We start from the raw sequence: 13,479 nt of genomic DNA on the forward strand, positions 1-13,479 counted from the left end.
CTCTTTGATAAAGCGTGGGATACCACAGGAAACGCGTCAGAGTGTTCTTTTTGGCTGTTACTATGCCCTAAAATAAATTTTTGCACCTAGGATATTTTGTGGTTTGCAGTTTGTGGTTTCCAATCTTCAGCAGCAGCAGCAGATGCACCGCCGTTTTCCCCTACAATCTATCCTTAACGCTGCTGCCAGAATCACTCTACTCTTTCCTAAATCTGTCTCAGCGTCTCCCCCGCTGAAATCACTGTCCTGGCTTCCAATCAAATACCACATCTCACACTCAATTCTCCTCCTCACTTTTAAAGCTTTACACCTTTCTACCCCTCCTTACATCTCAGCCCTAATTTCTCGCTATGCACAAACCCGACTCTTGCGTTCTGCTCAAGGATGTCTTCTCTCTACCCCCTTTGTATCTAAAGCCCTCTCCCACCTTAAACTTTTCTCACTGACTGCCCCACACCTCTGGAATGCCCTTCCCCTCAATACCGACTAGCACCATTTCTATCCACCTTTAAGACCCACTTGCTTAAAGAAGCATGAGTAGCACCGTGGCTAATACTATACATGATAGATAAATCTTGGACCCCTGCAGACGCACTTACAAAATGCCCTCCTGTCTCTGTAGGTTCTCCCTACCAATTAGATTGTAAGGTCTTCTGAGCAGGGACTCCTCTTCCACAATGTTACTTTTATGTCTGAAGCACTTATTTCCATGATCTGTTATTTGTATTATTTGTTATTTATATGTTACGCCTGTATGCCCGCAGACCTGGCCAGTCCCCAGTACTGAGGTGGGTAAGGGTATAACACGCACCCACAGCAGTGAGGGCATGCCCGGAGTGTGGTAATACGTTGCCGGGCCTGGTAAGAAAGGGTTAACGTATACTTGCTGAGTCCGGGGTGCCAGAGATCGGAGAGTAATGTCCGTGTGCCAGAGTTCAAGGGTTGGAGAGAGCAGCGTAGTGATGTCCGTAAGCCAGGGTTCAAGGGTTGGAGAAAGCAGCATAGTGATGTACGTAAGCCAGAGTTCAAGGAGAAGGTAGAGTAGTCAAATCCAAAGCAGTACACAAGTTCAAACCAAGGGAATCCAAACAGGGGCAGGGACAGGAACCAGCGCTGAAATAGACAAGGAAGCTAGGCAAAGACACTGCACACACAGGAGCTACAGGAAAGCTATGCAGAGCAATGACTAAGAGGACAGAGAGGGGTTATAAAGGAAGGAGGACCAATAGGGAAGAGAGGTGGAGCAAAGGCTTGAGTGAGAGTTTGCAGGGATAGGTCTGAGAGAGCAGGGGAGGAGAAATGGAAATAATCAAGGGAAATAGCTTGTAAGCCACGGGGGGCGGAGCTAGAGTTTTGGGGCGGCAAATAACTGGAGTGGGTTCGCGCACCTTCTGTAAGTGTGTTATGCATGTGCACCGCGCGTGTCACAGGGCGCGAGGGACGCACCGCCGGGAGGACGCTTGGCACCCGAGGCGGAAGGGAAGGAGAGGCGGAGGAGCAAGGTAATGTAAGGGCTGGGGAGACAGGCGCACGCCGAGGGGTGCTGGTACCGCGCGGGAGCCGTGCACGTGACCCGAACGAGCATCAGGGCACGCAAACCTCGCCGCGGAGGAGCGACCGCGAGAGAAGGGAGGGAGAGAGTGAGAACGCAGGAAAGAGGGGTGATTGGAAGTCGTGGGAACAGAGGTGTCGGGGACCCCGATCCGTTACATTATATGATTGTCACGTGTATTACTACAGTGAAGCGCTATGTACATTAATGGCGCTATATAAAGACATACATACAATTGCAATGTTTCAAGCCATCTAGAGTAGTAATCAATCACAACCAGAAATTCTTTCCTTTTCAATTCACCAAATCAGCTGCCAATCTTTTCCATGGTCATTCTGATAAGGTAGTTGCTATCCGATGCTCTTTGCCCTAGCTGACTTTTTTCCCCCCATTACATAGTAGATAAGGTAGAAAAAAGACGTACGTCCATCAAGTTCAACCTATGCTAAATTTAGACAACAGATACTTTATCCTATATCTATACTCATTGATCCAGAGGAAGGCAAACAAAAAATACCATTAAGGGGAAAAATTGTAAGGAATTGGGGGCTACGTCCCTTGCGGCATGACCCATCCTTACCCACTACCAGTACTGCAGCGGCTGCTGCCCCTGCCTCCCATCGCTACCCATGCCGCCGCCGAGCACATACCTTGAACTCCGCCGCAGCCGCCATCTTGGATTCTGGTGCTGGTGTTACAGAGCGCGCGCTTCCTTCAAGGATTTATAGCGCATCCATTATGCCTGTCTCTGCCCCCCACTCTGCGTGGGAGTCTTCACCATGTCTCCAGCACTCTCAGCTCTGCTTTACTACTTCCTGGTCTCTCAGCCACTCACGAGCAGCTCCTCGACAAGCCCCCGCCATGCCCCTCATCTGGATTGGTCACTGCCGCTTTAAATATACTGCTTTGCTTTCACTTCCTTGCTCTGCAAAGCTCCTGGCTACCTGTGTTGCCTGGAACCTGTGTCATGCTCTCTGTGTTTATTTCCTTCAGCTATTGACCCGGCTCGTCTGAATACCCCCTCTGGCTCCTGAACTGGGCTTTCCTACAGACTAATCTACCTCAAAGACGCTCGGACTCAGCTACGGATTTTGACTACAGAACTTTCTATATCCTTGGACTCGGCAAGTACTTGACCATTCTTTATCTACATCCAGGCCTGGCCACGCTACTACGCCACATCCCGGACACGCCCCCTCTGCTGTCGGTGCGTATACTCTACATCCCACCTCAGTACATGGGACTGGTCTGGTCTGCTGGCTGCACAGCGTGACAAAAATAAATTCATTCCTGACTCCAAGAATTGGGAATCGGATTAATCCCTGGATCAACATCCTTCCCATGTTTAATTATTTGGTATATCCCTGTATACCTTTCCTTTCTAAAAAGATGTCCAACCTTTTTTTGAACAAATCTATTGTATCTGCCATCACAGTCTCCATGAGTAATGAATTCCACATTTTAACTGCCCTTACTGTAAAGAACCCTTTCCTTTGTTGCTGGTGAAATCTCCTTTCCCTCAATCTTAAGGGAGGGCCCCGGGTCCTTTGTACAGACCGTGGGATGAATAGTTCTTTAAAAAAGCTCCTTGTATTGTCCCCGAATATATTTGTTTATAGTTATCATATCCCCTCTTAGACGCCTCTTTTCTAATGTAAATAAATCTAATTTAGCTAGCATCTCCTCATAAGTTAGATTGTCCATCCCGTTTATTAATTTGGTGGCTCTTCTCTGCACTCTCTCTAGTTCCATAATGTCTTTTCTTAGGATTGGTGCACAAAATTGTACTCCATATTCAAGGTGTGGTCTTACTAATGCTTTGTAAAGGGGCATAATTATGTTTACTTCCCTTCCATCCATTGCCCGTTTAATGCAAGATAAGATCTTGTTTGCCTTTGCAGCTACTGCATGACTTTGGGCACTATTGCTAAGCCTGCTGTCTACAAGCACTCCTAAATCCTTCTCCATCAAGGATTCCCCCAATTTATCCCCATTTAATTTGTAAGTCGCCTTTTTATTCTTGCATCCCAAATGCATAACCTTACATTTATCTGTATTAAACCTCATCTGCCATTTACCTGCCTACGTTTCCAGTCTCTCCAAGTCCTCCTGAAGAGAAATTACATCCTGCGCCGATTCTACTACCTTACACAATTTAGTATCATCAGCAAAGATGGAGACTTTGCTCTCGATCCCAACCTCAAGGTCATTAATAAACAAGTTAAAAAGCAGGGGTCCCAGTTCCGATCCCTGAGGTACTCCACTCACGACTTTAGCCCAACCTGAAAAAGTTCCATTTTTGACAACACTCTGTTGTCTGTCCTTCAACCAGTTTTCAATCCAAGTGCATATATTATTACTGAGTCCAATTTTCTTTATTTTGTACACCAACCTCTTGTGTGAAACCGTAGCAAAAGCCTTTGTAAAATCTAAGTAGACCACATCAACTGCATTACAATGATCTAAATTCCTACTTACCTCATCCAAGAAACAAATAAGGTTAGTTTGGCATGATCTATCCTTCATAAATCCATGCTGACTATTACTAATAATTTTGTTTTCCATTAGGTATTCCTGAATATTATCCCATATTAAACCTTCAAGTAGTTTCCCCACTATTGAAGTTAGTCTTACAGGTCTGTAATTCCCAGCTTGTGATCTAGCTCTCTTTTTAAATACAGGCACCACATGCTTTATGCCAATCTTGTGGTACTGAGCATGAGGAAATGGAGTCCTTAAATATTAAATATAATGGTTTTGCTATTACTGAGCTTAACTCTTTGAGAACTCTTGGATGTATGCCATCGGGGCCAGGTGCCTTATTTACTTTAAAATTTTCAAGCCGCCATTAGTTGGCGCCGGGCGTCACACTCTCCGCCTCCTCTGACGCGGCGCACCTACCTTGCACGCCCCTGCCCCGTCAGTTCCGCCTCCCAGGTCCCTCTTCTCCACCTGACCCTTCCCCTGTCCGTCCCTCCACTCCTCCCCTTGCTCAGACCACTCCCAAAGCCTCTGGTAATTCTCTCCTTTCTGGATCTTACTCTGGCTGCTCCGCTGTCCCTCCCCTCACTCTGATTGGTGCCAAACTCTCACACTCGGCTCTCCTATCAGGTCCTTCTTCGGGCCGCTCCTCTGCCACTCCCCTTCCCCTGATTGGTCACAGCCCCCTATTTAGTCCCCCTTCACCATTTCCTCTTTGCTCTGCATAGCTTCTGTACCTTTGTGCTGTCTGCTGTTGCCTAGCCTCTCTTGTCTTACAGTGTCCCGTTCCTGTCCCTGAAAAATCTGCTGACCTCCCTGGATTTGACCTTTTGCTTTGGACTCAACTACGCTGCTCTCTGGAACCCCTTGGACTTCGCTTTGGACTTTCTACGCTGCAGACTTCTACAACCTCTGGACACGGCTCACGGACAATCGACTACGCTGCTCTCTCCAATCCACGACCATTGGCTTAAGAACTTTACCCTTCTTCGCCGGAGCTGTCAAGTACGGTATCATTTCTATTTTTGTTACCCGGACCATCTACCCTACTTCCACACTCCGGCCGTGCCCCCGTTTACTGTTAGGTGTGTGGTATTACTCCTTTTCACCTCAGTCCCGGGGTCTCGTCTGTCTTGTGAACAGGCCGAGCGTTACACATATCTCCTCTCGCTGATTTAAGCTTAACAATTTGACAGCTGTGAGTCCAAATACTTTACGATCCTTCTAGCTTTTCTTGCTCTGCAAAGAAGTCTATCGACAGAGGTGTCACTGGTTTAGAGTGTGTAAGCCAATCATTTCACTTCAGTACACATTGATCATCTTTCACAGTAGAATACATGGTTTCCTCCCGTAGAGATTACTTAATTGGCTGACAGGCCTCAACAACATTATTATAAGCTTCAATGTGCAAGGCGGCCCTCCATGCCTCAGGTTTAAGTGTAGAGGCCCAGAACAAAGGACTTGCTACCCGAAACATGGCCATTTTGTGTCAAGCAGGATTTACTTATTTTTTCGTACTATGGAATACAAACAAATTTAATCATGGAAGGAGTGCAGAGGATTATTTGTTTTTTGTGTATTAATATAAATTTCAATACCATTGTCCAAATCAAATATTTCTGACATTTTATTGGGATGCCTTGAAAGGGCATCAGCAATGAACAAATGTTTCTGATACATATTGTGCTCTTGGATTATATGTTAATATTCTGATTGGGTCAATAGAGTAGTAAAGCTTTCTACTGAGTGTTCTATTAGATACAGGAGAAATTAGCAACAATAATGTGCAGTATATACTTTGTCAGAGCGCTGTGCTGCCCACGGCTGCAGTCTCCGAAGCGCTCTGACCTCCAAACGCCCACGCCTCTCCGATGAGCTGACGTCACCCGGAAGTGACGTCTGACATACCCGACGCACGTTTTACCAGGTTGGCTTTATAGGGCACTTCGGAGACTGCAGCTGTGGTCAGTATAGTGCTCTGACAACGTTTATAGTATACATTATTGTTGCTAATTTGTAATGAATCTAATAGAACACTCAGTAGAAAGCTTTACTACTCTATTGATGTCTCAGTAGTCATCAGCTATAGTAGACACTGTGTTAAATGTCCAAGTGCTACATAGAATATTACCCATCTAAACAGAAATATAATATCTGCTTAGTGGTGAGAGGTCCTAATATTAGGAACCCACTCATTATTTTGGCTTAAAAACTGCATTAAGGGATACTAGGCTCGAGCATCATAAATGTTTGTTCTATACAGCTTCAGTATAATAGATTATCTTGTTGTGACGGTGCTCGTCTCCGATGGAAGCGGAACCGCAGGGCTGAGGTAGGGATGCAAACAAACCGACCAGGGCCTCGGGACAGAGTCATGTAAGAGTATCCGTAGTGGGTATGGAAGCAGGGGTCAGGGCTAGCAGCAGAGGTGCAAAGTCCAGGAGACAGGCAGGCTGAAAGCAGCAAGGTCTGAGTCACGGTCTGGGGTCAGTAACAGGGAAATCCAATGAACAGGGAAGCCACAGAGATAGGCACGCCACAGAAATAGACAAGCCACACGGAAGGCTCAGGAACGGGGAAGGCTCAGGGTGGCCAAGAACACAACTAAACTTATACAATGCTCGGGTGGCGACTGGGAGTCACTGGCTGTTATTTAAGCCCTGGAACAGGTGCATCAAATAACAGAGTTCACAGCAGCCAGGTAAGGGCAGGTTCCAGTCAGTGACTGGACTGGAACCCTTACACTTGTTACCAAATAGTGACAAGACATAGAGGCTAGATATTGCTCTATATAAATTAAACTCCAACAAGGGGTGTTTCCTGTGTTAACTACTAACTATTGGTATAATAATAATAATAATAATAATATCCATTAAGACAGATAACACCTCTAGTAATATAACAGGTAGCGCCTACCCGCCGATCTCCATTTTTAATTGTTTTTACGCCGTTGTGATTTATTCCCAAACATATATATTTTAAATAATCCAATAAAGTTTATTTTATATAATTGAGGGTGTCTCTCAGTGCAGCATAAGGGGATTATTTCTTTTCTAGTAAATACAAGAAAGAGAAATACTACAACATGAGGTCAGGCTTTGAAGCTAGAGGGCTAGAAATATGAGGACATACCACTAATGGAATAGCCTCCCAAAAGAGGCATGGGGTTAATACAGTAAGAAAATACTAAGGATAGAGACAAATATATTCTAAATGTGAAAAAGCCAAAAGGTCTAATTGGGTCTGAGGTTTTACACAGGTAGAAAATTGGAATGACTATGTGCGCTAAGTAATTCTTATCTGCTGTCATCTACTATATAAATTATTAACTTATTGTAAAGTAGATGCCTGAATCAAAATCAAGACATTTTAAATGCTTTTATACTTTAACAGACAAAATTCAGATGACATGATAAACTAAGGAAGTAGGGGTATGGCACAAAAATTATATTGATTGCTATGAGATTTTTTTCTTTGGTATTATTGTTGCTATTTTTTGTTTAGTTTTGCAGCTGAAAGATTTACACAATTGCAGAATAAATAACGGCTGCATTTATGATAAATATCCAGGTGAACATTACCTTTAGTGATCCAGTACTTATTTTGCAGCTAGACCGCCCAACTCATTTTTGATGGAAATCTAATGGAGATATGAAATCTGACCGAGTTTATTCCTGGTAATTAATTGTTTTGCAGTCCTGTGAAGTTGCATTAATTTAATGAGTTCCATAGTCAATCTAATTTTTTTGATAGCATCCATGGTCTCACAGACATCAGCGGTGTCTCACTCTTTGAATGTATAATTCTTCATTAAAATTGCATCTATTAGCCCAGATCCCACATATTTAAAATGTTTCATGTGCTTGGATCTTGAAATCAATGACCCAATTGAAGACTTTAGCTTATACTTACCAACGTATGAAACATCCTACCAGACAGATCTGTGAAGAAACAAGAGACCTTATACTGACATGCATTGGGTGGGATGGGATTTCATCAGAGAGGAATAGGAAAAAAAGACAATGTTTCAGCTACAAATCATAGAGTCTCCGGATAAAGCTGCACAAATGCTTAATTCCTATTCCTAAACAGACCACAAGAGAAGCCTTTTACATGAAAGTCCTGCCGTGTTCTGGGACCGCGGCCAGTCCCACGCCCCCTATTTATTCCTGCACTTGGCACACACCGTGTTAGAAGCCTTCCATACATAAAGGAGAATGGGGAGGGAAGCTCAAGAGAAACCGCGTGCAGTAACCATGGAGACGCCTCCGATCCCACCCACTTCGGCCGGCAACCCCTCTCCGTGATCTGTGATTGGGCAACCAAGCAAAGCTCGACCTTTGCCCCATGACCTGGTGATGCTGGCTGTTTCCTGCTAGCTGGCCTTGTTTCACTGAGCGCGGAAAGGGGGAGAGCTAGAGGGAGGGATCGGCGCTGCAGAGGAGAGGGACACGGGACGGAGAGGGAGGAGGAGGAAGCGTGAGCCAGTATAGAACGTTCAGCTAGGAGGATAGAACGTTCAGCTGGCTTAGAACGTTCTGAACATCCGTCAGCTGGTTCGCATTCTTCGTTACCCTCTTCCCCTGCGTTTTGGAAACAATCGATCGCCCAACAATGAGGAAAAAATCTAGAATGCTGCTGTGCTTCGCGTTCCTGTGGCTGCTTGGGATCGCCTATTACATGTACTCGGGCACTACTGTCAGCAACCGAAAGGTAATAAACCACAGCGTGGTGACAGGCAGAGTATTTAACGCATACAATAAGAGATCAGAAGCTGTGTAAGGGTTACATAGTGTATCATCATGCAACAAATGGTAGTTTGACATGGACCCTGCAGGGGTACAGATGGGTAAGAGAGTGGGTTATGTTAAAATGAATCTGCTGTCTCGGTGGGATTTGATCAACGCTTTTACTACTACTCCTGAGATGATCTGGTGGATTTAAGATTTTGTTGTGGATCGTGTTGGGAGAAGTAACAGTTTGCAGTAAAAAGCATCAAATTGTACGATGTGAAAGGAAAGAGAAGCCGGGCTAGTACTTTTACAATAATTAACTAACCAACTGGATACAGCCACGTCCTAGCTTGCTAGCAAGTTGTGCAAACCCAGGAGTGCTGTAAATGGGAAAGAAGAGGCTTTTTATTGCTTAGTGAATATATAACAGATTTTTTTTCTCTCTCTTTGGGTGCGCAGAATAGGAACTACTCATTAAATTTATGTTCAGTTTTGATTTTCTTTGTGAGTGACATTATTACATGCAGGGATGCCCTAGGTGTGTATATTTTGGTCCTATTCTTTTCAGTAGGATTGCCATGTTGAAATTGCAACAGATGTGCATGACCTTGGGCAAGAATGTTTATCCTGGTTAATTGGTCACTGGTATTAGATTGTTAGCTCTTCAGAACACTGATTTATTTATATAAATGCAGCAGTGCGTACACTTTTAGTGCTTTCTAATGCTACATTATTGGATAGGTTAGCTCTGTTTTCTTTGGTTGTGTTCATGATTGCAGTTTTTTTTAAATGGGAATATAGAGCACAACTTGAAGGGTTCTCCTTGATGTGCCAATTACAGTTTTTCAGCTGCCCATTTAACACTTAAAGCAGATAGTCTGAGTCGTTTTTGTTCATGAATCCCATGCATTTAAGTCATTAATGAAGTTCCAGTAATTTTTGTCAGCACTTAAAAGACATTTCCCACTGCATTTTGTAGCATAGGTATTGTTTTGGATGGAACCAAGCATGCTGTTTGTGATTCATTGAAACAGCGACTGCATGGACAAAAAAAGATTGGTTGCAATTGAATGAAAATTATGAAAAACATTACTGGTTGCTAGACAACATTAATTCTAGACTTAATGCTTTTGCAGATCATTAATACTTGAAATAGATCAGGATGGCTGATGTAATGTATTCATGCAAGGGTGCTAAATGTATTGTAGTCATATTGTGCAAAAATGGCACTCATAAATATGAAATGTTACTGCAGGGTACCTGTGAATTTATTTTGCATCTTCAATGCACAATCTCGATATCTGCATTTCAATAACTTGTGTGATATTTTGAGGTACTAAAACGGTCATGGGACCCTGTGTGAGATGTGTGGATGCACTTTGAGTGTATTTTTTCGTTACTGTCATCTATCCATAGAATCTTTAGGCTAGGAGCACTGAACTGCATTTCTGCAGGCGAAGTCATTTTACTAGTAATAACGAAGGGTGTCAAATGTGGCAACTTTTAGGGGGTCACTTCTGTACTGTCGTACGAGTCTGTTCGGCCCTTGTTTTTGCTTAAAATCCCTGGTGATGTCATTGGGGATTTTCACCTGAAAACAAATGTTTTCATAGCTATAGAAGCACATTACGTCTTTAATAAATTGTAGTCTTTATATTTTCAAATGACATGACGGAATTAACTTTGTGATTGCAGTTTCCTAAGCACATATTTGAGATGCTGTCCCATGACATCATGCCCAAAAATGTTTGAATAGTCTTTTATCATTTCACATGTTAACATGCTTGAAAATATGCATACATTGATAAGACAAGGGTTTCTTCTATACAGGGCCGCCAACAAATCTTGGGGCCCAGGACAAATGCAGGGAGCAGGCCTCTCCTCCCCCCCCCCCCCCCCACCCATTGCGTACACACCATGGAATCTTTTTTGGGGGGGAGTTAAGTATGGGCCTGGGTGGTGGGGGTAAGGTATGGGCTTGGGGGTAAGGTATGGGCCTGGGGGTGGGGGGTAAGGTACAAGTACAGTATGGGACTAAAGGGTGTAAGGGGTACAGTATTGATGAATTGGAGTACCTCTTCAGTCGGTCCACCGGGATGGGTCTTCAGTCGGCCGGCAGGGGGGTCATCAGTTGACGCGCGATGGGACCTTCAGTTAGCCCGGGGGGCTTCAGTCGGGCCGCGGTTGGGCTGGGGAGGGCCTTCATTTGGCTCGTGGTTGAGCTGGGGGGTTCTTCAGTTGGCCCACGAGAGGAGCCTTCCGTTAGCCAGCGGGTGGGGGTTTCAGTTAACAGGGGGAGGACTTTCAGTCGGCCCGCGGTTGGGCTGTGGTGGCTTCTGTTGGCTCGTGGGGGAGGCGGGGGGTGGCTTCAGTTAGCCTGGGGGGTGGGGACTGAGGGACCTTCAGTTAGCCGGGGGGAGGGGGAGGGGTGCTGGGTGGCCTTCAGTTGGCCTGTGGTTGGGCTGGGGGATCTTCAGTTAGCCTGGGGGAGGGAGCATTCAGTTAGCCCTGGGGATGAGCCTTCAGTTAGCCTGGGGGGAGGCTCAGTTAGGGGCTGGTGGGCCCTGCAGAAGGATGGCCCACGGTGCGGGGGATGCGATGCGGAGGATGTCGGCAGGTGGTGGGGGAGGAGAGAAGAGGGAAGGGGTGAAGTTGAAGGGATCACTCACAGTCACTGACACACACACACACACACACACACACACACACACACACACACACACACACACACACTCTGGAACAGGGACACAGACACTAAAGAGACAAACACAGGGTACACACACAACAGTACAGGGAAATACAAATAAGGTACAGTTAAGTATTAAGGCCTCTGTAACTCACCTGCGGCCAGCCGGGTCTTCGGCAACGCGCGTTATGATGCGATGGGGTCACGTGACGTCACATGACCCGCGACATCATTTGACGCCGAGCCATTGGGAGGGGGGAACGCGAACGCTGCGGCTCCCGGGAAGGGGGGCCGCAGCTCAAGAAGTTTGCGCACCCCTGAAGACAGTGTCACTTACTTTCCCATGTCACAGTTTAGTAATGCTTGCCTGGTCATGTTCTGTGTTGTCCTATTTGTTGTTCATACCATTCCTTGGCTCATTAAGCATTCATGTTGCCAACTACTAAGAATATTTGTGTGTATGTGTGTACTACTTCTAAATTTACAATCCTAGCGTGCCATGACTTTTATTTTAAATTCACTTTTTAAAGAAAAAACGAAATTATTATACTGTATGTTAGGAAGCCTCACTCTTTTTGTGCTTTTTAGCCATTCTAGAAATCATTCTCAAATATGGTCAACATTGAGGAAAAGCAATGCTAAGCATATTGAATATTTTGAAGTCTGGCACGGTACCACTACTTTTTTTATTTTTTTTAAGCTACTTGGATCACTGCATACTCATTTTTCTGAGACGTCATTGCATTACATTCCTGATCTGTTCTGCATGTCCATCTCTGATTTTAATTGAACAAAGGAACAATGTGATGCCCAATTGGTCAGACACTACTACTATTCCCTTTTATTGGTTACTACGTATTGGCGCTTATTCAGCCTAAGCGGCCCTGCAGGCTATTTTTTGTCCGGAATTCTCAATTGCCTTCTATGGGAAATTTCAGATGAAAATGTTTCTATGTCTCTCATTCTCTCTCTCTCTCGCTTTGTGGAAATTACTTTATTTGGATGCATTCAAAGGTCATTTTTACAGACGTCTGCAAATCTCTTGATGGTTCAGTATTCCTGGAATATATTACACTATGTGGTATGAAGAACCTGTTTGTGTTATCTTTTAGATGTACGTATTGCATTTTCAGTCACTCGTAACTCTGCACTAAACTTGGATATGATTTGAAGACGTTCATGCTCTAAAAGTATTTGGCTAAATATCTTCATTTTTTTAAATTGTCAGAAATTACATTCTGGCCACACACGCCACACACCACACACACCTTTTCAACTGTTCTGCACTGCTTTTATGTAAGCACTCACAGAAGGAATTCCACTGCTCATCCTGAATGTCAGTGCTGCAGCGAACCCAGAAAATCATTGCTATTACCAACATTTCTTATTTCTTAATCCATTAACCTGGTTTAAATTTTTTTTTTTTTTAATAGGCATATTTTTGTCGCTGAGAAGCAGATCCCTGCACATCCATCATGCGATGCTCATGGTCTAATTTGAAATAAATTATCAAAAAAAGATTACTTGGGTTCAACAAAGACCTTAAACTTTAGAAAGGCAGATTTTAATAAACTGATGTCTACAAGTAATACATTGGGATGATGTTTTTTGCAGGGAAAATGTAGAAGATGAATGGGCAGTCTTTAAAACATTGCTAAAAAAGCACACTTATCAGTGTATACCCTTGGGTAATAAGTATAAAAGAAATAAGTCTAAACCAATGTGGCTAAATAAACAGGTAGGGGAGGAAATGGACAAGAGGAAGGCAATCAAATTAGCAAAAATGGATAATGAAAAAAGGATTGCAATACAAAGTAAGATCAACCCTAAAAAGTTCTTTAAGTACCTTAATAACAAAAAAATAAGAAAATATAGGACCCTTTCAGTGTGAGATGGGCAGGCAGATTATTGGAGATAAGGAAAAAGCAGAGGTTATTAAACAAATTCTTTGCCTCTGTATTTACAAGGGAAGAATCAATTTCAATAGTAGTGCCGCAGGAGGAAGCCACAACCTCCATATTAATGAA

At 44.1% G+C, this 13,479-nt stretch overlaps 1 protein-coding gene across 2 annotated transcripts in view; it reads left to right on the forward strand.

Moving 5' to 3' along the window:
* Window positions 1–8,272: 8,272 nt before the first annotated feature.
* GALNT2 (polypeptide N-acetylgalactosaminyltransferase 2) overlaps window positions 8,273–13,479 on the forward strand; it is a 363,681-nt gene continuing 358,474 nt past the window's right edge. Inside the window, exon 1 of one of the 2 annotated variants that reach the window (XM_075596873.1) lies at window positions 8,273–8,746. In XM_075596873.1, coding sequence (XP_075452988.1) covers window positions 8,648–8,746 — 99 coding nt within the window. In that variant the 5' untranslated portion in view covers window positions 8,273–8,647. The remainder of the gene's footprint in view (window positions 8,747–13,479) is intronic. The other variant, XM_075596875.1, reaches the window with a different exon arrangement.

Source organism: Ascaphus truei, chromosome 4 (assembly GCF_040206685.1).
Source record: "Ascaphus truei isolate aAscTru1 chromosome 4, aAscTru1.hap1, whole genome shotgun sequence".
Classification (NCBI taxonomy): domain Eukaryota; kingdom Metazoa; phylum Chordata; class Amphibia; order Anura; family Ascaphidae; genus Ascaphus; species Ascaphus truei.